At 50.1% G+C, this 26,276-nt stretch overlaps 1 protein-coding gene across 2 annotated transcripts in view; it reads left to right on the top strand.

Annotated features, from left to right (window-relative positions):
* The window catches only part of DYNC2I1 (dynein 2 intermediate chain 1), a 58,256-nt gene that overhangs the window by 24,668 nt on the left and 7,312 nt on the right, over positions 1-26,276 (top strand). For both annotated transcript variants that reach the window (XM_047096635.1, XM_047096637.1), the window contains 13 exons: positions 3,294-3,371; positions 3,934-4,150; positions 4,986-5,088; positions 7,235-7,364; positions 9,825-9,936; positions 10,659-10,744; positions 11,992-12,121; positions 14,254-14,426; positions 15,272-15,434; positions 20,888-21,001; positions 21,097-21,158; positions 21,600-21,651; positions 24,713-24,773. In XM_047096635.1, coding sequence (XP_046952591.1) covers positions 3,294-3,371; positions 3,934-4,150; positions 4,986-5,088; positions 7,235-7,364; positions 9,825-9,936; positions 10,659-10,744; positions 11,992-12,121; positions 14,254-14,426; positions 15,272-15,434; positions 20,888-21,001; positions 21,097-21,158; positions 21,600-21,651; positions 24,713-24,773 — 1,481 coding nt within the window. The remainder of the gene's footprint in view (positions 1-3,293; positions 3,372-3,933; positions 4,151-4,985; positions 5,089-7,234; positions 7,365-9,824; positions 9,937-10,658; positions 10,745-11,991; positions 12,122-14,253; positions 14,427-15,271; positions 15,435-20,887; positions 21,002-21,096; positions 21,159-21,599; positions 21,652-24,712; positions 24,774-26,276) is intronic.

Consider the following 26,276-nt stretch of genomic DNA (forward strand, 5'->3'; position numbering starts at 1 on the left):
ACAGAGTCAAGGTAACAGATAATTTTCAGAAATATAAGGCAAACCAGGGAGATCAAGGAAATGGCACTATCCTCTTATAAGAGGAGGTCATTGAGAACTGAGCAGTTCTTTCCAGAACTGACCAGTCAGGCATCAGGCACTGTACTGTCCTAGACTCTGGGCCTAAAGTTCTTTCTTGTCCAGCAAGAAAGTGGGACGCAGGATTAAAACGTGAGAGATGGCTGATGTCTGGGAGGAGACAAGAGCCCCGATTCAGGTCCTTGCTCCGTTTTTATTAGGATCAAAAGGCTTACAAACATGTTGATGGACGTGCACAAAGAGACAATAAATCTGGGAACATTAACTCATGGGCATGAGGAAAAGGGGGTTTTGAAGATATATGGTGTTAGAGGTTTGGGTCAATATAAACCAAAATCCTGGCCCAGGGCAGATGGATGTTAACAGCAGACTTGAGGCACCATGTCTGTTTATCTTACCAGCCTAGGGAACAAGACAGAGCTTGCTACCTCAGGGTCAACAAGGCACCTTTCTTTTGCTAATCGGCTCCATTCTGGGCAGCTTCATCCTGCAGTGGCCTATAGCCCTATTTACCTGTTTACTTAATTTGGTCCTTCCTTCCTGTGAGAGCAGCTTTCTGCTATAGTACTAAATTGGGGGGTGAATCCGCCCTGCATACCTAATCTTATTTACCTCATATAGCTTTGTATTGGGGCCTTTGCCCTGCCCTCTCTATCCTGGGACCTCTGCCCTCTCTATCCTGGGGCATTGGCCCTGCCCTCTCTATCCTGGGGCCTGGGCCCCATCCCCTCTATCCTGGGGCCTGGGCCCCATCCCCTCTACCCTGGGGCTTTGGCCCTGCCTTCCCTATCCTGGGGCCTGGGCCCTGCCCCCTCTTTTCTGGGGCTTTGGTCCTGCCATCTCTCTCTCCTGGGGCTTTGGCCCTGCCCTCTCTATCCTGGGGCCTCTGCCCTCCGCCCTCCCCCAACCCCCACCCCCCACCCCATCCTGGGACTCCTGTACCTATTTACCTAATCCTGTTTACCCAAACTTGGGTGTGAGCATTCTATGGCTTTGTAATTCTTTATGCCTTGTGAACCCATCAGTGCAGGCTCAGGGAATTCCTAAGCTTATTCCCCACACTCTGCTTAATGCCACTGATGAAGGGGCAGTTGGGCTCTGCTGGTGGTACTTTTGTTGTCATCGTCTCTGGCTGGGTTTGAGCTCTGCAGAGAAGTGACACATCGGCCCCGCCGACCCCTGGAGGAGAGGCTAGCCCACTCTGGGAGTGTGTTGTTTGCTGGGTGTGCAGAGCCCCTGTGGGTGTGGTGTCAGGGGTCCTCGGGAGCTGAACGGGATTGGGCAGTGTGACGCCCGAGATGTGCTTAAAACTTCTGCACACATTTTTGTTTCTCTTACCAGTTAACAGGTGTCTTATCTGTTGGTGCAATAAATGTAATGTGTCATTCGCTGTAATGTACAGTGACTTTATATGACAGTGTGCCCAAAGGACCTTTTTATGGAGTAGTTTTTCCTATAAAGTATCAGCATAAAGTAACTTCCCAACCCCCAGGCAGTGAGGTGTCCTTAATAATCCCGTCAGTCCTGTGCACTTTGAGAAAGTCAGACCAGATATTATCCACTTTGAGGAGCAGCTAGAATCTGTGTGGCGTGAAGTGTTGGTTTTCTGGCACTGTTTACTGCACGGCACTTTATTGGGTTCTAGAAGGCGCCCGGCCACGTCACTGAATGCCTCCCGAACTCCATCTTCTCTTGGCTGGCCCTGTCGTCCTCCTCCTGGCTGTCCGTGCCGTCCTCCTCCTGGCTGGCCCTGTCATCCTCCTCCTGGCTGTCCATGCCGTCCTCCTCCTGGCTGGCCCTGCCGTCCTCCTCCGGGCTGGCCCTGCCTTCCTCCTCCTGGCTGGCCCTGCCATCCTCCTCCTGGCTGGCCCTGCCGTCCTCCTCCTGGCTGGCCCTGCTGTCCTCCTCCTGGCTGGCCCTGCTGTCCTCCTCACACTCAGCACATCCAAGCCATGCTTCCCACCCTCCCCATGGACTCCCTCCCCTACCTCTGTGCCTCTTCTGGTTGAGGTGCCGGCATCCGCCCAGTTTTCACCCGTGAAAACCTGGGGATCATTTCTTTCCCACCGTCGTCCTGCCCCTCTGCACCCAAGCCCAGAGGGTCCCCTTTATTGGTGCGCTTGCTCCCCCTGGGATCAGAGCTGGAGCACTTCTGGGGAACGTTTGGTGTGGGGGCGCCCTCCAGCAAGGGTGGGGCTACCTAGGCGTGGACGTGGGTGTGCTGTGGTCACATTTCTCTCTCAGAGGGTCTCTGCGCTTGAGTGAACGAGAGGGCGTGCGGCAGGGAGGGTTTGCTGGGCTGAGGATGAGGGGTGGGGGAGGTGCCTTACCTGCGCCTGCGTGACACGGAGGTGCTGTGTTGTGGGTTGGTAGGATGTGGACAAGAGGAGGAATGGCTTCGGGGTGGGAAGGACGAGTTTTCTAAACACGTATTTCATTTTTGCTCCCCTCTTATCCTGGAAACCCGGAATATGTTTCTACTTGGTTTTCCTGGTAGCCTCTTACTGTCCTGAAGATCCAGACCAGGGTGGCTTTAGGGTGATCTAAGCTCACCTCCTAAACCCCCAGAGCCCGACGGGGCACGCCTCCCACTGTAGGACTTGGAGAATCCCCCTGGTGAGCCCCAGGCCTGGAGGGCAAAGCCACGAGGCAGGAGCGCTCTGGTTCTGCGGGGCCAGCGTTGGCACAGCCTGTCTGCCCTCCGTGAAGAGAACAGGGACGCTCTGAGAACGCCCTGTTACACATCTCGTCAGAATTGTACGGTTTCTCAGAAAGGACGAGTTCATTAACTTTTGTCTCTATGGTCATACTGGTTAGCGAGGTATTTCTTAAAGAATTTGCAGTTAGGTTGTGTTAGTTTTATAAATGCATTTTAAAATTGGGGCGCCAGGGTGGCTCAGTCGGTTCAGCGTCCGACTTCGGCTCAGGTCACGATCTCGTGGTTCGTGGGTTCGAGCCCCACGTCGGGCTCTGTGCTGACGGCTCGGAGCCTGGAGCCTGCTTCGAATTCTGTGTCTCCTCCTCTCTCTGCCTCTCCACCATTCACGCTCTGTCTACCCTTTCTCTCAAAAATAAGTAAACATTAAAAAAAATTTAAATACATTTTAAAGTTAGCAACATTAAATGAATCTTAGAAAACATATTTTCCCAATCTATTTGCAAAGTTCAAATTTGCTATTGAATTTTTTTGTTATGTGTTTGGTTTTTGCCTCCAGGAAATTGAAAAGGAAGACACTGATATAGAAAATGCTGGAACTGATGAATATACACCTTGTTTGGAAGATGATTTTGAAGTTTGTATAACAGTTAAAAATTTTCTCAGCTTAAAAATAATTTGTTCTTAAAATTTGCTTAAGTACAGTAACTTAATGGCTTCATTTCTCTCTGCTACTTTTACTCCACCTGTGTTTCATTTAGGCTTGTTACCAATAACAGGTGCTGGCGCCTGTCAGTGCCACCAGGTGTTGGGGTTGAGTGATTTTACAGTTTAACCCATTAAGTGCACTGCATCCAAACGTGTGTGTATGTTTGAATGAATGTACGTGTGAGTGGAGTGTGTATATTTACTTACACACACTCTCACATTCTCAGCACAAAAACGTTTGCGTGCTTCTGTTGTTAAGAGCTGTCTGTGTATGTAAATCTATACAGTGCAGTTCATTTTTAGAGAATAAGGCAGCAGTCCATACAGATTTATAGCTCAGTGGTGTTGAAATCAGTTAACTATAAAAACCTTTCTTAGCCATAATGAGAATTTTGTCTGTTTTAAGTTCTAATTTGTATGTTTTGTTTCATCCGAGTGTTGTTTAAGGTCGGTTTGTCTTAAAGGTTCCAGGGTGTAATTATCGTTTGTAGGACTACGAAGATGACTTTGAGGTTTGTGATGGAGATGACGATGTCTCAAATGAACTGGAACCAAAAGAGAAAATCGAAGAGCTTCCTCTGGCTAGAAAAAAGGAGATACAAGAAATTCAGGAAGCCATTAATGCAGAAAACGAAAGGATTGGCGAGTTGTCCTGCAAACTGTCTCAGAAGCGAGGTCTGACGGAGGGTGAGAGGGAGGCAGAGACAGGTGCGCATCCGTCTCAGGGGACAGTGGGTGCCCGAGCCTGCACGGTCCTTGTGGGTGGAATTCTTCTAATCTTAGGTGGCAGATGTGTGAGTGTCCCGTGCTCCCACGACGATGCCAGGCGACTGTAACGTGTGATAGGGACTGTCTTCGGGGAAAACAGCTGCACGCGGCCTCTGGTCAGCGCCTGCAGCCTGCGGGTGGCTGTGAGCACGTGTCAGCCTGTGGGTGCTCAGGCAGGAACCGCCAGTCCTGGACGCGGCCCTGCTCCCCTTTCCCCGTCTGCAGCACGTGCGCTTGTTTTCTGAGGCCACTGTCTTTGACCTTCCACAAGGAAAGCGTGTCAGCAGGAGGCTCAGGGTGGGGGCAGCAGAGCCCAGGGCCAGCTCGGGGAGACGGGTTCAGGAATGTGGCCCTCCAAACCGGTCTCGAACACTCCTAAGTGAGCCCTTCTTTCTCGGATTTCCTGTGCAAAATAAGAAACGTGTCCAGCTCAAAAATTCGTGGTATCTCCACATGATAAATATTTTAAAAGTAGGAGTAAATATTTTAAAGTCACTGAAAGAGAATAAGTAATAATTAGTAATTAATACAACTAATTATGATTAGCAGTTAATATGATATAGTCATCCGAGGGAAAGTTAGGCAGAGTGCTTCTTATGCTCCTGTTTTGCATCCTGCTGCAGAGGTAGCAAAACTGAGATGGCAAGTGCAGACGTATGGAATGTTCTCCCAGGTTTGTAGAGAAACCAGTGTCTCTGAAGCCGGGGAAGCTCTCCTGTGTGAAAGAAGTACTTCAGTTGTACAAAATAGCTTTTTTTGTTGTTTTTTTGTTTAGATGCGAACAGTTCCCCTTCCAGAGCCCCTGTTTGTGGAATTTTCATGGATTTTGCAACAGCCTCACGCCGACAGAAGAGTCGGACTCAGGCCCTTAAGCAAAAGTAGGTGTGTTGGGAATTTGTGAAGGGTATTAATGGAATTTTAATGTACTTCAACATAAAAAAAAATAGAGGCCTTCTTTCTTACTTTCACTACGGACTTTAAGTACATTTTTAGATTTGTGCTCCGCTTGTCCACGTTCAGACACCATGTTGCTAGTTAAGTGTGTGCACCTCTGTTTACTCCTGCGGCACCTGGGGGCTTTGCCCTAGGTTGGCTGCCACAGGGTCACAGTCACTCATTCTCTGAACGCAACGGACCCTTCTGCCTGTCCGGGGGCCGCTCCCACTCGAGGTCTATTGCCTAGTGCATCAGTTTCTCGGATGAGGAAGCTGAGGAACCTGGGACGGTTAAGGGTACGAAGGGTTGGTGACACGTACTGAGTGTGACTTTCCTTCCGTGCCTCAGGCTCTGTGCTCCCTGTGTGGTAACTGCTTGGCTCCACCCCTGCAGCCCCATTTTGTAGATGAGGAAAGTGAGGCTCCAGGTTGACATCTGGTGAGTGGTGGAGCTGAGTTTTGAACTCAGGACTACAAGACGTCACAGTCCAAGCTTATAATTACCGTACATTTACGAATCTGTACAATCAGAAATTTATGGAAGTCAGAGGAGGTAGGCTCAAGTCAAAGGTCTATCATATTAAATATGATTTAGGAGTAAATGTAAAAATTAAATATGTTTTTAAAAACTGTTTAAAATCCATCATACTATCTAGCTCAGTACATAGCCTTAGTAGGTGCTCAGTAAACTTTCCTGAATGAACAAATAAATCATGAATAATAAGTTTTCACATCATTTTTGTTGTCCTCATATTTTGGACCTCCTATTGAGGTAAGTAAAACCAGTTTTTGCCACTATGGCTAGGGTTTGTTTTTCCTTTAATCTCATTCAAGTCTTGGATACTCCATCTGGTTTAAAATAATTTTTATAAATTCAGAAACAATCAGAACCACACAGTGTTCTTATGTTTAGGCATATATATAAAGGTTGTATATACGTGTGTGTGTGTGTATATATGTGTGTGTGTGTGTGTGTGTGTGTGTGTGTGTGTGTGTGTGTGTATAAAGTTATATATATGTTTAGGCATCTATATAAAGGTAAGATAAAACTATATTTTACAAAGCAAGAGGATGAATATCTCCAAGTTCTGTATAGTGATTGTCACAGGCTCTAGAGTTAGGGGTGTGTCAGGGAGGGGCCCTAAGTGGGTACAGGTTGCCCCTAGTTTTCGTGGTCCTGACATCAGGCAGCATGTCCTGGGATGTTACCATATCGTGATACCTCATGTGTACACATATCACATGCATTTTTTAAGCTCAGAAATTACACTAAATATGGGGGACTGGAGGCAATAATTTGGGAAGATGGTGACAGTGGTCAGAGAATAAGGTTATGCAAAGGTGGCAGTTACTGGCAAAGCCCAAAATGGATGCACAAGGAAGAAAGGAGCAGCTCTCCTTTGCAAGGTGCCCAGGTGGTGGAGGACCATTCACCACCTGCAGACTGAGCAGCACCTGTGTGGAAATCACAGAAAGGAAAGAAAGGAAACTGTGCCCAGGCCGAGCTCGTATTCCACTGGGGGTGAGCAGTAAAGACAGGGACTGGTCCTGGGCATGCCACGTTAGGGCGGCTGGAAGGAGGAGGCCAGAGGGAACCATGTGCCAGCAGTGTCTTGGCAGCCTCACCGGGCAGGAAGGGCGATGGGCCGGGTCATGTGATGCGTGACCACGTCCTGTCTGGTCATCTCGGAAGAGTGGCCTAAAGGACAGCACACACCTGGCCAGCTGTGCTCTGGCCACAGCCCAGGTGACATCACAGAATGTAACCCTTCTGGTTGAGACATCAATTCATGGAGTAAAGTAATTGCTGTCCGTGAAATTTCTAGAGTGCACATATTGTAACTTTATTTTGTGTTTCCTCAGGTGCACTGAATTAGAAGAATCAAAATTTGGTTCGTTCTGTTTTTGCATTGTTGATGCACATGACCGTGTTATTTTTAACAACTATTAAATACCTCAGACTCACACCCACACAAAAACTCGGTCTTTGACAGCTACCTGCATCTGATCATAAGGTTCCTTGCACTCTCTCTGTCCTTCCCTTTGCATACTGTTCAATTTAACTTTTGTCTCGTTTCCAATTTTGAAGGGCACGCAGTACAAAACTGCTTCGGCTCATTGACTTGGATTTTTCACTCACTTTCTCTCTCTTGGACCTACCACCAGTAAATGAGTATGACATGTATATCAGAAACTTCGGGAGAAAAAACACCAAGCAGGTTAGTATAAGACGTGGTGTGGCGTCACGGGGTGACAGAATGCAGGTGGCGCACACTAAGGTGTACTTGAGCCGCCCCATGTCTCGTCTCCGAACGCTAGAGCCTGGGGGTGGTGTGTGGAGGGGGTGGACTTGAGGAAGAAGGGACCCCTTTGTCACGTGGCTCTCACTGACCCGGAGCCCGTGCGGGCGTTCCCAGGGCTCCAGAGCAGGGGTGTATGGCCCACGTGGGACGGGGCACGCTCCCAGACTCGCAGATGGTTTATTTAAAGTCCAGCAGAATGTTACGTCTGTCGCGTTCCACCCGCCCTCCCACGCAGGTCTCCGGGTGCCAGGCTCCCGTCCCTGTCGGCCTTCCTCTCATTTACCTGTGGGTGCTTCATCGCCTGCGTCTGTTCTCTAGGGGACTCCTTCCCTCAGGACTTACGCTGTACCTCTCTCTTATTCCGGAGCTCTCTACCCACATCGCACAACTAGTTACGGAGCCGTCCGACCTCCCATCAAGGTTGTAAGGTGTCTGAAGTCAGGAATCACCTCTTAGGTTTTCGTTCTGTCCCCAATGGCGTCAGCAGTGAGCAGGTGCCTGTGTTAGGTTATCATTCTGTCCCCGATGGCGTCAGCAGTGAGCGGTGCTTGTGTTAGGTTCCTTCTGTCCCCGATGGCGTCAGCAGTGAGCGGTGCTTGTGTTAGGTTCCTTCTGTCCCCGATGGCGTCAGCAGTGAGCGGTGCTTGTGTTAGGTTCCTTCCGTCCCCGATGGCATCAGCAGTGAGCGGTGCTAGTGTTAGGTTCCTTCTGTCCCCAGTGGTGTCAGCAGTGAGCGGTGCTTGTGTTAGGTTATCATTTTGTCCCCGATGGCATCAGCAGTGAGCGGTGCTTGTGTTAGGTTCCTTCTGTCCCCGATGGCGTCAGCAGTGAGCGAGTGCTTGTGTTAGGTTATCATTCTGTCCCTGATGGCGTCAGCAGTGAGTGGTGCTTGTGTTAGGTTATCCTTCTGTCCCCGATGGCGTCAGCAGTGAGTGGGTGCCTGTGTTAGGTTATCCTTCTGTCCCCGATGGCGTCAGCAGCCAGCGGGTCTGGGGTGTGGTCGCCATCTGTCACAGGGTGGCGGGAAGAAGGTCACAGGGTGAAGCTCGGAAAGCTGGCTTCACAGATGGCTCCCTTAGGCCTGCAGTGGAGTATTTAGCTTCTTTGCTCATCGTCCTCATCTCACACCTATTAGGAACAAAATGATCTTTGCCGAAGCATGTACCTGTTGGAAACCCGAGTTGTGTTTGGTTTTGCAGAGCCAGTAGGTTCTAAGAGGATAGGATGTTGGTGTGCTAGGTGGCAGTACTTTCTTTTTGTTTTTTTTTAAGTTTACTTATTTCTTTTGAGAGAGAACATGCATGCGTGAGCAGGGGAGGGGCAGAGAGAGAGAGGGAGAGAGAGAGACACACACACACAGCATCCCAAGCAGGCTCCATGCTGTCGGCACAGAGCCCAGTTCGGGGCTCGATTGCAGGAACCCTGAGATCATGACCTGACCTGAAATCAGGAGTCTGAGACTCAACCACCGGAAGAGCCCCCCAGGTACCCCCAGGGGGCACTGTTTCCAAACCAAAGCTAAATTGTTTTGCCCTGGATAAGGGAGTGTCTGTGTTGTGTGGACAGAGGTCCAAGCCCTTGGATTCCCACTGGACGACTTAAGTGGGGGGGACCTGTGCTCGAATAAAGACTAAGGACGGTGGGAGGGAAGCAGCCATCACGGAGCAGTTTCTTGAAAGGAAAGTTCACTCTCCAGGTGGGAGAGCCGTCAGCTTCCCCGCTGGAACCAGGCTGGAACCGCCCTGGTTGCTTTGGGTTTGGATGTTACTGGTCTCTCCAGGCTGGGAGGAGCTGGGAGGGGCTGGGACTGCTGCGGGGTGGTCTCTGAGGGTCGTGCTTCCGACCCTTGGGGGAACTCCTTCCCCAGACTGGGAGGAGGGTCATCTGACCCTCCGAGGTTTGTGGGAAATTCGGGGCAGCCTTTCTCTGGGGAGGGCCTGTGCCCTCAGTGTGCATGCATCATGTCGAGTCTAGGGGTTCCCGGGGTGGGGTGGAGGAGGGCCGCGGGCTCTGGGTCTGTCAGCCCCAAGGCCTTGGAAGCCACGAGGTCAGGACCTTGAGCTCCAGGGTTTTAATGTGCAGCTTTCGCATCATCACTGTTCTTGCCTCCAGCTGGTGCCTCACCCTTCCCTCCTAGGACTGGGGACTCTGCGTCCCTTCCAGCACCCTTCGCTGGTCTACCTGACAGTCTGGGGTGACTTTCTAAAACATTTGAGACCCAAGTGGTCTTTGCAAGATGGTTATTTATGTCTCGATACTTTTGGGAAAAGCAAGAAGACTCATTATTAACTTTACCATTTTTAATTTTTTTCCAGTAATGAGAAATTGCTCTGAAGTTGAGGTGTGGTGCTAATTCTAGCGTATCTTTTTGTTAAGGCATATGTTCAGTACAATGAAGATAATGTTGACAGAGACACCCAGACCGAAGAGGTAGAGACCAAGGGAGTGTGGAGCCAGCACCCGGCAGAGGGCACGGCCGTGTCAGGGGGTGAGCAAGCCTTTGCTCTTGACCGTTGAAAGGGCCGTGTCTTTACATTAATTTTGGTATTGTGTTCATGACCTTTCTTGTCCTTTCTTCTTAGACCTTTCTCTTGGGTTGGGTGGCTAGTGTGTGACAAGGGCAACACCCAGTATTCTCTACAAGCTTTAGGGAACCACTACCCTTAGTGCGGAGCTGGAGGCCCAGTCTGGGTCTTGACTAGGGTTTATAACACTTTTATTCCTCAACATCGGGAGAGTCCACATTCCAAACAAGCACTTGTAAATGGGCTTTGGAGCCCTTTCTGCTCTTAAGTTGGGGCCAGCCTGTCCTCATGTATTAGGTGCAGTCTGCAGGCATGTCGCCTGGTACAGAGGGAAGGCCCAAAGGATACACGCTGTCCTGCTTGGTAACAGTTGCTTTCCCAGGACGTGACCCAGGTGAGCTGTGTGGAGAGAAAAGAGGGGACCCGAACATGAGACTTATGTAATGATTGCATTGATGCCTTTATTCTCCTTGCTGCATTTCAGTAGGGTCCTGCGTACAGACTATCTGTAAAACAAGATGCAGTTGTGTTTGAAAACACCGTGGTAGATCTAGAGAATGCAATGTAAAATTCTTCGACTTTTCCCTCTAGGACTCTTAGCATTCGTTTCTAACAACTCTTTGAACCCTAAGGCGTGTGAAACATGATGGTAGTCGGTGGGTTCAGCACAGCCTGGTCTCTTTAGGGAGTGGCAGTGGAGATCCCTGTGACACCGGTGCCCCGAAGGTCAACACGCCCAGGCTGTCCCGCTTCCTTCGGGCCGCTTGCCAGGTACGCTCTGCCCTGTGTCCATCGCACCCTGGCCCCCGCGGGCACGTGTCCCACACGTGCGTGTCAGCTGCTTACATTTTAAAATAAATACAGACTAAAAAACAGATAGTAATATTAATTTGTGAAACGAATATTAAATGGTCAAGGCATACACTAGGGTGTTTGAAATTAGTAAATTCATAACTTTTCAACTGATTGTGGAAATTTACAAAATATGCACAAAGATGAAGGGGAGGGTCTGTTGAAGCCCATGTCTGTTGTTAGTTGTCACCTCATGGCTGGTGGTCTCATGGGAGCCCCTCCTCACCCCGCCCACCCCCAGCTGTTTCTACGCAGGCCACAGTCCCCACACAGGGGACTCGCTTCAGGGCGAGGCTCTTACAATAGCAGTACTCCTCAGAAGCATCAGGAAGGAAGTCACTCCTATTTCCTCAGTTGTCTCCTGTGTCTGTGTCAGCAGCGAGTGTGGGTTTGGAGTAAGCCTGTGTCCATCTTCCATCTGGACGTATGGTAGTCACTCCCTCCCCGTGCTGTGTTACGGAGAGAGTCTTTGCTGTGGGAGATCGATCGTACTCCCCATGTAATTTTAAATTTTAGGGTGAGTTCACGGGGAGCTATGAGGAGAGCCGTTGTGAGCAGGGTGAAGTGGGGGGGTTGGGCTGGAGCAGGGGTGAGTGAGGATAGAGCAGGCCGGGTCAGGGGTCAGGGCCGGCCTGGCCCTCCCAGCTCTCCTTCCTTTTCTGTGGCTCGTCCTCCCCGCTGGTCCCGTCAGGTCTCCTGACTCTGCCATGTCTCCCTTTCCCGTCATCACCCTACACGTGACCTGTTAGAGCAGTTCCGCTGACTTCCTGCTCAGCGTGTCCTCACGGGGCCCCGGGAGGTCAGCGTGCTGTGTGTACGACATTCTTTACACCCCTTTCTTAGACAAGACAACGGAGGTGGCCAGCCTGTTTCCTCCTGTTATTTTTAGCACGGTGTTTACTGTAAAAAATGACATCTAACGTTAAATAATAACGGCTGCCCTGTGGAGCTCACATTAATGGAACTTTACCTGTTAGTTTCTGTTATGGCTCGGAAAGGGCAACCTAGTTTGAAGTTTCATTCTGTTCGTCTCCGTGACGTCTTGGAGTTAAACAGTTGTTTTCAGAGACGGAGGCACAACGTTATGATTTGTGTGTTTTGTTTTTTTCTCGTGAGAGTGAACACGTTCGAAATGTTCACGAGAGACCGTTCACTGTCTCTGAAAGGTGATTGCGGTTTTGCTGGAAGAGGACCGTATGGCAGCGGAGCCCAGCTGGAGCCCCGCAGCACAGGACAGCGCCCTGCGTATCAGTGACAGCGCCTCCCAGCTGAATACCAGCCTGCCGTTCCTCCAGAGTAAGGGGCTGACCTCCGCACGCTTTTAAGCCTTAATCCCTAGCGTTTCTGCTGGAATAACCGTCTTTACTGTGGCATCCTGTGTTAGCGTCATGGGAATTAGATTCGGCATCTGCGAACTCTGAAGGGCAAGGTCGCTTTTCGTGTAAATGTGCGTTAGAGTCACATGGACACCCGCCGGAGGCGATGACGGTGGGGGGGGTGGCGTGGTGCCATAGTTAAAAGTGGAAGCTGAGGTTCTGTGTGTTTGTTTGAAATCGTATTTTTCAGTCCTGTTCCTGGGCTTCTCTTGGTTTCTTGGAGTGGGGGGGCCCTGGGGAGCTGCACGAGGGGGTGTTCAGTGAGCGCCCTCCGCTGGCCCCGGGGCACCATGTGCTGAGCAGAGGACGCCCGGCCGCCACGCACGTGGGACCGTCTCAGTGACCAAACAAGCTGCATTTACATGGCCACATTTCTGTTTCTTGAGCTGGTCACCTCTTTGCTTTGGTTCCGGCTGGTGAGGCGGTGGCCCCACCCTGGTCCTGGTCTTTGTGAGGAGGGAGAGGAAGGCTATTCGTTTAGTTTATTAAATAGTTTGTTTATTGTACCGTACTTACACAGAAATAGTGTGCCTCGTAGAAAGAATAAAAATGTATTCAGAGTTCTAGCTGACAGCAAATAAAACTCCCATGTTTTACTCGGGGGGCCCAGCGGCCGGCCTCACCGGGTGCTCCCAGGCCTGGGGGAAGCCTGGGTGCCACTTGATCTGGATGTTTCTTCTGTCCTGCCTGCGGTTTAGACATTTCGATTCACGTTTGTTCCTTTGCATTTAACATTAACAAAAGTGGAATTATTAGTTAAAAAAACAACAACTCATGTTCTTTGGAGTTTTTTGTTTTTAAAAGGTAAGAGTTACTTTACTGGAAAAATAGTGAATCACTGTATCTACAGTGTTCAAAACATGCATGTTCACACTCCCACACCCCTCCTCACCCCAGTAAATGGGAGTGAAAGATGTACTTTTTCTGGGAGCTGGTGAGTGACAGCAGCTTTACAAAAACAGAGGGAGCTTGGGTTATATACATGCATCTAGAACCCTTTGTGAGAGACCATGAGGCACGTTTGTTCTCACAGGACAGGGCCCCTTGGTGTGGTGGGTGCGAGTTGGCCGTGTGAACAGTGTGGCGGTTTTTCTTGTTTGTTTTGTGTTCCAGTGACATGGATTTTGAGACACCAGAAGGAAAATGGGATTAGATGACAGATGTCTGACAGAGTGAGGAGTTGTCTCACCTGTGAACCTGGGACTTGGTCACATTATGCCCCAGTCTGTTCCCCTCACGGATCCGGGCAGTGCTGTCCTCACTGTTCACACACCCGCCACAGAATGATGTGGCCAACACTGGCCTGCACTTTCTTTCATCTAAGTGGACGGAAGTCCTGCCCTCCAGTGGGGGGGGGGGAGGCAGGTCACACAGACAAAAGCTGGAGAAAAAGTGAATGTGACTCGTCACAGGGGGAAGGAAAACACAGCTGGGAGGAGAGGGAGTGTCCGGGCCGGCTGGTGTGAAATGGCCTTGCTGTGTGAAAGCCACACGCACTGAGAGTCTCAGCAAGGCATGAAAGGGACCCACTGAGGTGACCTGACTCTAGGTCACCTCCGGGTGACGTGGTTCTCTGGGAGTAGCTAGTAGATAAAGCGTGGCCTGCGCTGAACGTTAGTAAAACCTTGAGGCCCGCTTGAGCCTTTTTCAGGAAGAGCTGTGGCCACTTGTTAAAACCCAGATTTCAGGTGCGGCAGCTTTGAGAGGATTATGTTTGTTTCTTCATTAAGGGGGAATTTATTTGAATATTTCTAAAAAAAGTGTTTATTTTGAGAGAGGGAGAGAGAGTCTAGTGCAGGAGCAGCAGAGGGCCAGAGAGAGAGAGAGAGAGAGTGAGAGAATCCCAAGCAGGCTTCACGCTCAGTGTGGAGCCGGATGTGGGGCTCGATCTTATGACTGTGGGTTTGTGACCTGAGCCGATATCAAGAGCTGGGCGCGTAAGCGACTGAGCCACCCTGGTGCCCCTATTTGAATATTTTTAAGTGTGTTAATTGAACATGGATTCTGGAAGACACTAAAATGCAGAAGTACTTTTCTCATTTCTCCCCCCAGATCGGAAAGTGTCCTGCTTGTGTGCCTCTCAGGTGCAGAGGCAGACAGTGGTATCTGTCCACGGGCCGCCTGGAGCAGCATTTGATCCCGCGCTGGATGGCAGATACGTGCTGTGTGTGTGGGATATCTGGCAGCCTTCAGGGCCGCAGAAGGTCCTGATATGTGAGTCAGAGGTACAGCTCTGGAAGTTGTAGGTTTGTATGAGAGGAGGGGCGGGGTGTCAGGGGGACAGCAACACAGGACTACAGGGACGTTCAAGGTCATTTCTTTCTCTCCCTGGCCATCCTTAGCTATGTGCAGGTGTGACAGGACACGTGCACGTGTCTGTTTTGACTCTAGAAACTCTTAAAGGATCAACTCAGACTGAAGAGATCCAGGGTTATCACGGCCTTCCATTGGGGATGAAGATGCCGGCCACCCTCGGCATGGCTCTGGGACCCCAAAAGTGTCCTGTTTTGGCTTGCACTGTTTGAGTCATGGATATTTTAGAGGTTTCTTAACGGGCTTAAGGTTTTTGGAGTCTTCAGTCTCCTGCCTCTCCCAGCCCCTCATCACCAGGGCTGTGGCCGAGCTCCACGCGGGTACAGTGGGAGAGCCGCCCTTTTGCATTTTCCTGTTCATCTGCTCCTTGACCTCAGAGTCCTCAATTCTCACCAAGGCTGGCGGAAAGACTAACTTATAGGTGTCAGGTTTCGGGGCTCGAAAGGCAGGTTTTATAATATAGGTTATAAATAAAATGACGAAAGAGAGCTTTGCCCGGCTACTTGGGTTGGATGGAGAGGGGTTGTGGTGCCCAGTTGTGTGCGAGGCCCCCGTGTCTGTGCCCCCCAGTCCTGCGAGGGTGGCTCATCCTCCCCGCTTTCCACCTGGCGCTGATGCGGACTCACGCCTGCTACTGTGAACCCCAGCTTCCAGGTGGAGGGTTCACGGGGGCAGCATGGGAAATGGAGAGGGCCGGTGCTTCTGTGACCGTGGCCTCATGTTTTCAGACTCCGGCTTTCTGTGTGTGTCATTCCAGGTCACGTGTTGCTGCTTTAGCCCTTTTAAAGCCTTTTTACTGTTTGCCGGAACAGTGCACGGCTCAGTCCTCGTGTGGGACCTACGAGAAGACTCCAGAATACATCACTATGTGAAGCTGGGTGACTGCTTCTGGACGTTCAGGACAGCAACATTTTCTACTGGTCAGTGACACCCACCTGCCTGTCCAGTGTCTTCTAGAAAAGCCGTGACAGATTTTAGGAACATCTGTAGTTTGTTTGAATTTATTCATTCAGATTGCCCCAGGGGGTGGGGTCTGACCTACAAGCAAAAGAGGCATTTGGCAAATAGTAAAAACAAAAATCCACCTAGGCCCTGCTTAGCTGGTGGCCAACAAGATTGGAATGCTCTTTCATGTTAATTTCTGGATTCCAGTTCTCAATGAAATAACTTTTAGTTTTAAATTAGCTTAAGGCATGTTGGTATGTGTGTGTTCCATGGCTTAGTTAACCCCCCTAATGCTTGAAGTACATGGCAAGTTATTCACTTCTTGGGGGATGAAAGAATCCTGAACATCTGCATCGGCCAAGATCTTTAGATTAACAGGAATCCTTCCTGCCATGCCATTGCAGCCACAGCCAACCACCCCAGCCAACCACCACAACCGCCCACCACAACAAACGACCACAGTCACTCACCACAACAGCCAACCATCACAACCACCACCACAACCGCCCACCACCACAACCAACTACCATCACCAACCATCACAACCAACCACCTCAACCATCATAACAGACCACCACCCACCACAACAACCAACTATCACAACCAACCACCACAACCAACTACCATAACTACTCACCCCAACCACCAACAGCAACCAACTACCACAGAAAACCACCACAACCGCCCACCACAACAACCAACTACCACCACCACCCATCACAACCAACCACCTCAACCATCATAACAGACCACCACCCACCACAACAACCAACTATCACAACCAACCACCACAGCCAACCACCACAACCAACTACCATAACTACTCACCCCAACCACCCACAGCAACCAACTACCACAGCCAACCACCACAACCGCCCACCACAACAAACGACCACAGCCACTCACCACAACAGCCAACCATCACAACCACCGCCATAACCAACCACCACAACCGGTCACCACAACCACCACCACAACAAACTTCCACAACCACCCACAGCAACCAACTACCACAACCAACCACCACAGCCAGCCATCACAACCACCACCACAACCGCCCACCACAACAACCACCACAACCAACCACCACAGCCAACCACCACAACCAACTACCACCACCACCCATCACAACCAACCACCTCAACCATCATAACAGACCACCACCCACCACAACAACCAACTATCACAACCAACCACCACAGCCAACCACCACAACCAACTACCATAACTACTCACCCCAACCACCCACAACAACCAACTACCACAACCAACCACCACAACCAACCACCTCAACCATCATAACAACCACCACCACAATAAACTACCACAACCACCCACCACAACAACCAACTATCACAACCAACCACCACAACCACCACAGCTACCCACTACCATAACCAACTACTACAACCACCCACCACAACAACCACCTACCATAACCACCCACTACAACCACCATAACAGACGACCACAACCACCACAATAAACTACCACAACCACCCACCACAACCATCCATTACAACAAACTACTACAACCACCCACCACAGCCACCACCACAACCAACTACCACAACCACCCACCACAACCACACACAACTACCACAACCACCCACAATAACCAAATGCCACAACCAACCAGCACAGCAACCAATCACCACAACCACCACCATACTTGACCACCATAACCACCAAGCCTTGGTAGACACTCTGTGTTCTGGGGCTTCCTCAGTAGCCCTGGTGTCATTTTGCAGACATTGATTGCTTAATGCCTGTCTTGGCTTGCTTCCCCTCTGCTCAGGGGGAGCAGAAGCTTGTCCCCGGTCACACTAACTTCGTGGCAGGGCCTGCGCTCAGACCCCATTGTCTTCAATGTGTCTTTCTTTCTGTTCCTGCCCTGTACTCCACCTGCACTTGGTTTCCCATCTCCCCTTTCCCACCAGCCACTAATCATTCTTCTGCTCCATAGTTCTACTTTTTACGGATGTCAAATAAATGGAATCATGCGAATGCAGATCCTTGAGTCTGGCTTCTTTCACTTCGCATCCTGCATGTATGGGTCATGGTGCTGCTCTGTGCACCAGCAGCTCACTCCTCCACTGCGTGTACCATGTTGTTGACTCGCCCACCAGGTGATGAGCATTTGGTTAATTCCAGTTGTTGGCGACTGTGAATAGAGCGTGCATCAAGGGGCCTGTACCACGCTGCTTGGACCATTTTGCAGTCCCAGCAAACTGTGAGCTCCAGGTGCCCACCGTGCTACCAGATTTTTAGCCATTCAGATGGGTGTGTAGTCGTGTCTCATTGTGGTTTTAATGTGCGTTTCCTGATGATATATGACAAATGGAAACTTTTCGTAGTCTTTTCTGCCACGGTGTGTCTTCTTCAGGGACGTGTCCTTTCAGGTGTTTCGTACATTTTTAACAGTGATTTGTTGCCTTCTTATTGTTGAGTTTTAAGAGTGTTTGTTTGTTTTTGGTTTTTTGGTTTTGTTTGGTTTGGGGTTTTTTTGGGTAACGGTCCTTTATCAGGGGTGTCTTTGCTGGTATTTTTCCCAGGCTGTGGCTCGTCTTCTCATTTCTTACCAAGTGACCTTTAAACTTTCTGTTCCCAGTCTCCCTCCATGAGAGTTTAATACGACACATGCTGCATATCTGTTTACATAGTATACGCATAACTGTGTTTTATACCGTTTACTGGTTATTTTACCAGTAAAAGATGGGTTTATTCGGGAATGGCAGAGAGTTGCAGTCTAGGACAAGCATGCCACGGCAGAACCATGGGCAAGTCCAACAGAGGAGAGGCACGTTATTTTATGGAGAAGGAGGAAGTTGGGAGGGTCGTTTTGAAGGGAAGCCCGTTGGAGGAAAGCAGGGGTTCAGGGCGATGAGGGGTCTCACTGGCTGAGCTGTGGGAGTGGTGGGTTTCCTGTAGGAGCCGCAGTGCACACTTTCCCCTGGTGGGGCCCGTGCCTGGTGGTTCTGTCTGTGGAGGGTTCTGATGTTGGGTCTGTAACCAGTGGTTGTTCTGTGATTGACACTGAGTGGTGGGCTCCCCCTTCCAGCCTCCCCTCCTGGCCTCCCCAGTCCATTTATTCATTTTCATAATGCATGCAAAATGTTGTTTGGTCCCCCGACAACCAATTTTTGCCTCTTTGGTGGCAATGTTGCTGCTGTTGAGAATGTTTGAGTTATAGGTACCTTATGGGTTTGATGCTGTTACAAAAGTTAACTTTTAAAAATGTGCATGTTTTTGGGGCGCCTGGGTGGCTCAGTCGGTTAAGCGTCTGACTTTGGCTCAGGTCATGATCTCACTGTTTGTGGGGTCGAGCCCCGCGTCAGGCACTGTGCAGACAGCTCAGAGCCTGGAGCCTGTTTCAGATTCTGTGTGTCCCTTCCCCTCCTCTGCTCGTGCTCTCTGTCTCAATACTAAATAAACATTTTTTAAAAATGTGCATTTTTTCTAATTGTTCTCAATGTTACTAATTAACATTTGAATTCACCATGTTCTAAACACTGAACTATATGTTTTTTTAATTTTATTTTAACATCTATTCATCCCTGAGAGTGAGAGAGACAGAGCATGAGCAGGGGAGGGGCAGAAAGAGAGGGAGACACAGAATCTGAAGCAGGCTTCAGGCTCCGAGCTATCTACACACAGCCGACGTGGGGCTCTAACTCACAGACGGTGAGATCATGACCTGACCAAAGTCAGACGCTTAACCGACTGAGCCACCCAGGTGCCCCCTGAACTATAGTTTTTAAACTATATGCAGGCAGGGCACCTGGAGTCTGTGTCTCCCTCTCTCTCTGTCCCTGCCCTCCTCTGTCTCTCTCTCTGTCAAAAAAAAAAAAAAAAAAAAAAACATTAAAAAAAAATTTAAACTATATACAGAGATGTTACTCTACTAAAACACCTCCTTCATTTTCTTTTGCCAGCTAAATATTGTCACTGGAACCAGCCAAGTTTCACTAAGCTCCCAGTGCTGGGAGAACCATGGAGCTTCTGACCCAGGCTGTGCGTGCCACCCCCTCACCCCAGCACGGCCCCTCCCAGTGTCGTCCTCCTGCAGACCCCTCCAATGTGTGCCTCTGCAGTGTGGCTCCCCAGTATACATCCTACCCAGTGCACAACCCCCTCCCAGTGTGGCCCCCTACTGTACAGCCCCCCCAGTATGTGACTCTGCCAGTGTGCTCCTCTCCAGCATTTTCCCCACCCCCAGCTGGCATCTGTTTAGTGCACAGCCCCCTTCCAGTGTCATCCCCCTAGTGCACAGCTCCCCCCAGCATGCGGTCCCCCCAGTGCATAGGCCACCCCCTTCCTCAAGCTCCGTGAACTGGAACCTTGTCCGTTCTTCACCAGTTTTTTTTCCAGGGTTCAGTCCCAGCTCCCATCTTATTTCTTGCTATTTTCTTTCTTTTTTTCCTTTTTTTTAATACTTATTTTTTAGAGAGAGAGACAGAGACAGAGACAGAGCATAAGCAGGGGAGGGGCAGAGAGAGAGGGAGACACAGAACTTGAAGAGGGCTCCAGCTCTGAGCTGTCAGCATAGAGCCCGACGTGGGACTTGAACTCACGAACTGCTAGTTCATGCCTTGAGCTGAAGTCTGACGCTTAGCCGACCGAGCCACCCAGGTGCCCCAATTTCTTGCTATTTTCTATCCATTTCTATACTGGGTTTCTGATTTCAGGTGTTTTTGTTCATTTGCTTGCTTACTTTAAGTACATTTCCAAAAGCTTTTTGAAGTGATGTGCTGCAACATGGACTGTTGAACTCTGGGCTTCTGTTCAGTGCTCGTTTGGGGGTGAGAGAATTTTCATCTGCTCAAATGCTTTGATTTGCACTTGTATTTTCTTCTTACAGCAGTTCTCAGTGGAGTTTGTCTTGATTTTTTTCTTACTCTTGCACATTCGGTAGATGGATACTCTAGGTCAAAGGAACTTCATTCCGTTAGTGTGTGAAGTGTCCTTTCTTTACTGGGTGGTGCGCTCTGGGTGGGGCCGGAGAGTGTCCCTGCTCCCTGTGCTGCTGTGGCTCATCCCTCCTGTGGGGCTTCACTTTCCACCCTGCCCGGCCCTGCGGCTGGGGCGTGGCCCCCCAGGCCCTGCCCGGGCAGTTAGATTTACTCTCTGCGGGCGCTTTTGTCTGGTTTCTGTCTGCCTTTGACTCCCTCTCAGTGTCTTAACCTCACGCCTGCCCTCCGCGCCTGTAGACCCGCAGAAACGCAGCGGCTGGTTGGAATCCGTCCCCCTCTCCCTCCTTACAGGTGTTTTGAGGTCTGTGATGCCTCATGGTAGTGCCAGAAGCAGGGCCCACACATCATCTTACTTGTGGTTTTGTGGTATTGGTGGAGGCTGTAACCCCACATAACATCTGTTGTACTTTTGTGACTTACTATTCACATGTGGTCCTGTGTGCTTTAAACCCTAGACGGCCTCCTGACTTCAGTAAACCACCGCGGTCCTGTTCAAGCCGTAGAACCCATCTCCACGTCTGTCTACAGAAAACAGAGTTTTGTGCTTTCCCCCTTTTCTACCCAAGAAGGTATGTGATCTTTCACCTCCACAAAACCCTTGCATCAAGTTACGAAATGTGGTTTCCTTGTTCACAAGCCATTTCTCTGTTTCTGTTTCCACTAGAAATGTCAGGTTTGTCGTTCCACGTTGCTTCCCTGGAGGAGAGTGGGGTTCTCAACATTTGGGTGAGTAGGACGTGCCCAGGACGCATGCAGGGCAGCACCAACTGCGTGCACGGGCTCTCTGAGCCGCTAGTTTACGTGGGAGTCCGGGGGGTGCTACGTGCCTAGTGTCGGACGGCCACATGCCTGTCTAGGACGGGAAAACCGAGGGTCCGGCTGGATTGGCTGGGTGCCTCCGACAGGAGTTCGTGGGGGAGTACGAGGAGCGGCTGGGGACACGGTCTTGGGGGCCGCGCCGCTGGCCAGTGTGAGTGAGGAGAAGTGAAAACAGGTCAAAGAAAGGGATTCCCGACATTTAAATACCAGTTCTCAAGGCAGTGAGCAGTCTTGTCTGGAGCAGGTCCGTATTCAGCACCGAATGCCGCACGCTGTCTTGATTGGAGCAGCTCTGTGCTTAGGTTGCACCCTGGCGCCCGGACACTCATTTCCACGCTCTGTTTGCAGGTGGTGGTTGAACTACCGAAGGCAGATCTCGCAGGCTCACTAAGTGACTTAGGTAACTATGAAATACAAAAACTCATTTTAGTCAATGTTTTCTAGAATGAGTAGAGATTAAAGAAAGGTACTGGCAACCACTTTGAAAAATAAGTACTTCGTTGCCTGAAAAAGGAACGTTAGCGTTCTGTATCACATGACCTTGTCGGCCAGCGGATCGGCCCCTCGGTGTGATTAAGCGATAGTGCTTGCAGCTGACGATGTTCTCATTTCTGTCTCCGCCTGTGTCGTTCTGCTCTGTTCTCTGTGCCCCTTCCGTTCACTCAGGAGTCTCAGTCCTTGAGTGCACATTCAGGCCGTCTTACCTTTGGTTTTGACACGTCAGTCCCCTCGGTACGACTCCCCAGGGGCTCTCAGAGCCCGGCGTGGGTGGAGGGCTCGTCCTGGTGCCTGGGGAGCCGCAGCATTTACTGAGCCAGCCTTGGGCTCGCTGCGCAGGAGAACCGGACGAGAGGCCCCCCAGGAGTCCCAGGCAAGGCTGTACTGGGGCCTGTGCTCCAAAAAGGAGGTGTGTGAACGAAGGGTCCTCAGGCTGGCTCCCCAGGAGGGGCTGGCAAGAACGTCAAAGAAACTTTGGTGGGAAAAGGGTGCTGTCTGAACAGGCGGGAAGGGAGAGGGGCAGGCGGGGTTGTGTATGGGGGCTTGTGCACTTACAGGTCATGCTTAGAGCTTCTTCCTACACCGTGTATCTAATTAGCATGTTAAGCCCCACCCCTGGGTGTGGCTTTTAGTATCATAATGAGGGGAGAGTCCTGAAAGGTCATCGCTGGGGTCCATCTTGGCTCAGACTGGTTTGGTTTGGTTCTCACAGCTGAACTTCCTTTTTTTGTGCTGGAGGGTTAGCATGGAGTCTGAACTGGAGCTGACCGGTCAAAAACCGGGCCTTGGGGGCTTGTTTGGAGCTTGTGGCTTCTGGCATCTGGCTTAGTTTCTGGTGGCAAGCAGCACCTGTAAGCAGGAGTCCTGGTCCCTGGTCTGGCTCAGAGGAGTCGTCCCTGGTCTGGCTCAGAAGTGGGCTCATCGGTAGCAGTTTGCTGTTTTCGATGCTGTGGCGTCTGGTTTTCAGTTCCAGCGAGGCTCGGGGACCGGGGACCAGGGGACAGTGGAGCCTCGTGCTCCTGGACGCTCTCTTCACATCATTAGCTCCCCCGCCTGCTTCCCAGTGGCCGGCCCCCTTCACCCTGTCTGTCAGGGGTCTGACCCTCATCTTCTTCCCACTGTCCTGTGTCAGTGCAGCTGGTGCTGCAGGCTTCCTGGTCAGTGTCACAGGCGGTCCTTGGAAGTTACCGCGGGCTCTGGCTTCCTTAAGAACAAGGCGGAATCACTTCACTGATTTCACTGGTAAACGTTTTGAGGCAGAGTAAACGTTTCTCTCAGTGTTTTCTTATAGCAGCCTCTCTGCTTATTATGAAACCATTATACTGAGCCTGTGTGAGACCTTTGGGTGGTTCACAGAGTCTCGGAACGTTAGAGCGGGACAGCGTCTGGGAGGTGGTCATCCCCTTTTTAGCATGGATTCACGGTGGGGCCGGACCCCTGGCTGGGCTCACCCAGGCCTCTGCCCTGACCCAAGAGCGCTGCAGCCTGGGGAGCACAGCTTCAGGCTGTCTGTGTTGCTCACTTGTGCTATGACCAGGGCCTTTTTTAGGAATTTTGGAGGGTGGTAAGGATTAGAGAGTCTCCGCCCATAGTTCGTTCATAATCTTTCTGTGGAGACAAAATCGTCTGGAATAAAAATACTTCATAGGAATATGGAAGTCACACCAAAGTTATTGCAGGACAGTGTGTATTTCATTGCTAAATGTTGCTATAGAAAGACTCCCTCTGTCTGTAGGACCCTAACCCAAACCCTGACCACGTTTCAACTTTGCTTTTAGGAAAAGAGGGGATGACCTTCCTGGAAAGGCTCTGGCCATAGATGTCCGTATGCTTGGGGTGGCTCCCAGCTCTTCTGTGTGCATGACAGGAGTGGCTGGTTGGAGAACGCAGATCATGGTTGGCACTAAGCCTTTGCCATCTTTCCTTTGTCCGTCGATGAACGTTCTCTGAACAGGCTCGGTCCTGTCTTGGGTGCCAGGGAAGCAAGGGGACAGGCCACTGGCTCTGCCCCAGGGAGTGTAGTCTCCTGGGGAGGCTGGCATGCAAACCACAGCGGTCGCTGATGTGACTGCTAGATCAGAAGTGCTCCTCAGGGGCCGAGCACCCCTCCCTCCCAGGGGAGGTCACATTTGGGCTGAGACTCTCAGGCCTGGAGTTCTTGTAAGAGGACAGCGTGCTGGAGAAAATGGAGGTCATTTTCAAGTCTGTGACAGCAACATGAACATTCTTGCAGCAGAGTTGGAACTGTGGCAGAACCCATCATACGTAATTACAGTCGCCCTTTTTGTTGTAAGTTGAACTTATCTGTATAGTTAGGGCTTATACACTCCCTAGGTTCTAGGCAGTACCTTGCCCAGAATTTGGGTTTCAATATGCATCAGGTTTTAGTTACCTCCTTTGCAATAATTACAAAAGAGGGGGAGGATATTGGAAACAGGCGGAGGCAAAGCCAGTGAATGGCTGAGGGGTCCGAGTTGTGGCCATAAGTGCTTTGGGAGTCCGGGGAAGTTCTGGTGCAGGGAAGGGGGTGCGGACACTGAAGAGCGGGTGCCCCTGTGCATCCCGCAGCAGAGAGGTGGCCTTCAGGTGTGCTGTGCATCTGTGCTGGGTGCTCCTGAGGAGCGTGAGACCACCAGTGCGCATTTGCAGCTAAGTATTGCTGTTGGGAACTTCAGGGTTTTTTGGTTTTGCTTTTGTTTTGCTTAGTGTCCTGCCATTGTTTTATGCTATCAAATCTAAAAATGTAAAGGCTTCCTGATTGGTTCCACCAGCACTTTTCTCATAAGGCAGTACAGGAGCCTCGGCTGCATTATGGAGGGAATACCCTTCATGGGCCCACGTTTTGATGTTAACTTCCTAACACAGATATTTAAGCAATGAAAAATGGTTCGAGGCAACTGTAATTGGATTTTGGTTTAACTTGTATTAAGAGGTACATTTATTTATGGTTTTCCTATCTTTAGGTTTAATACCTGGAGGGAGGATAAAATTGGTGCACAGCGCCACGATTCAGCTGAGCGATAGGTAAGACCGTGTCACCTTGAGTTAGAACACTGCCTTTGTCTCACGAAAACCTCTTCTGCAGAAGGAAATAACATTAGGGAGTTGCAAATAAAGTAAATGCATGGTCAGGGTTTGCATTGAAAAATGCACCTTTTCACAAAGTATTTTTGCTAAATAGTTTATTTGCTAATTAGTTTAATATTAATGAGTCAGTGTAATAAACACAGTTACCAGGTATAGAGCTAACATTTTTTTCTTTGATTACAATAATTTCTATCTTAGGGGAGCCTGGATGGCTCAGTTGGTTAAGCATTTGAGTCTTGATTTCGGCCCAGGTCACGATCTCACGGTCATGAGATCAAGCCCTGAGTCAGACTGTGCACTGACAGTGCAGAGCCTGCTTGGGATTCCCTTTCCCTTCCTCTCTACCCTTCCTCCAAACTCACTCTCTCTCTCTCTCTCTCAAAACAAATCATCTTTAAAAAGAATAATAATTTCTATCTTATAAGTCGGTACTATTTGACTGTTTTTCATCCGGTTTTAATACAACTCTGAAGTTAAATAGGTAAGTTTCAGGAACCAGAAACACCAATATGAAATTTTTTTTTGAGAAATGTTGATTTCTGCTTTTACTGCTATAACTTAATGTGACATAAAAATTCTTATTCAGTAGACAAGTATTATTTGTGGTATTTCTATATTCCACGTTGATTTGTTTCCCAGGCCTCTTTTTTCTTGTCAATTACTGCAGTTGGCGGCTATCAGCATATGACTTACCCTTGAAAATTTTTTTATATTAGCCTGATTCTTCATCATCAGCCAGACACCTCTGGGTTGTGTTAATAAATTTGTACACACTCTGAGATTGCCGATCGCCTTTAGTTGGTTTGAATATAATTATTACAGGGAATCAGTTACATTTAAAAAAGTCCCCAGTACCTTGTAGAACCAACCCCAGGTTCTTGATTGGTTCTGGGCTTGTCTCAGGCCCTTGGCCCCTCCCTGAACCTCCCCAGGAGTTGGGGAGGGGTCCTCTGAGATGGAAGGATGACCATGAGCTTGCTCGATCAGAGGGAGAGGGTGTGTGGGAGGCCCAGAGGCATGAGCACCAGACACGTTTAGGAAACTGCCGGTAGGTTGCTGCTGGGGGAAATGCGGAGATGGGGACGAGTCCCTGGCCAGGCCTCAGAGTGTTTGCTGTGCTGAAGGGTCGAGACTGTTCTCTTGCAGGAGGTAGGGAGCCGGTACAGGATTTTAAGGCAGCGAATAAGTAGCCTGTCCTATTTGTGATCTGGCACGATCGACTTGGCAGCAGTGTGAGATCGGACAGAGGAAGGGAGACTGGAGGTGGGGAGATTGTCAGGAGGCTGTGGCAGGGTTGATAACAAAGATGAGAGTGTGAAGCAGGGTGGCCATGGTGCATACGGAAGGGCTGATTTCTGTTAAAGGGGTAGAACTGAAGAAACCTGGTGACTGACAGTTTCAAGGAACTGCCTCTCGCCAGGTGTCTGTCTCAGCTGCTGG

Source organism: Lynx rufus, unplaced genomic scaffold (assembly GCF_022079265.1).
Source record: "Lynx rufus isolate CCGP_SWC_20201006 ecotype Redwood Valley unplaced genomic scaffold, mLynRuf1.p SCAF_4, whole genome shotgun sequence".
NCBI lineage: Eukaryota > Metazoa > Chordata > Mammalia > Carnivora > Felidae > Lynx > Lynx rufus.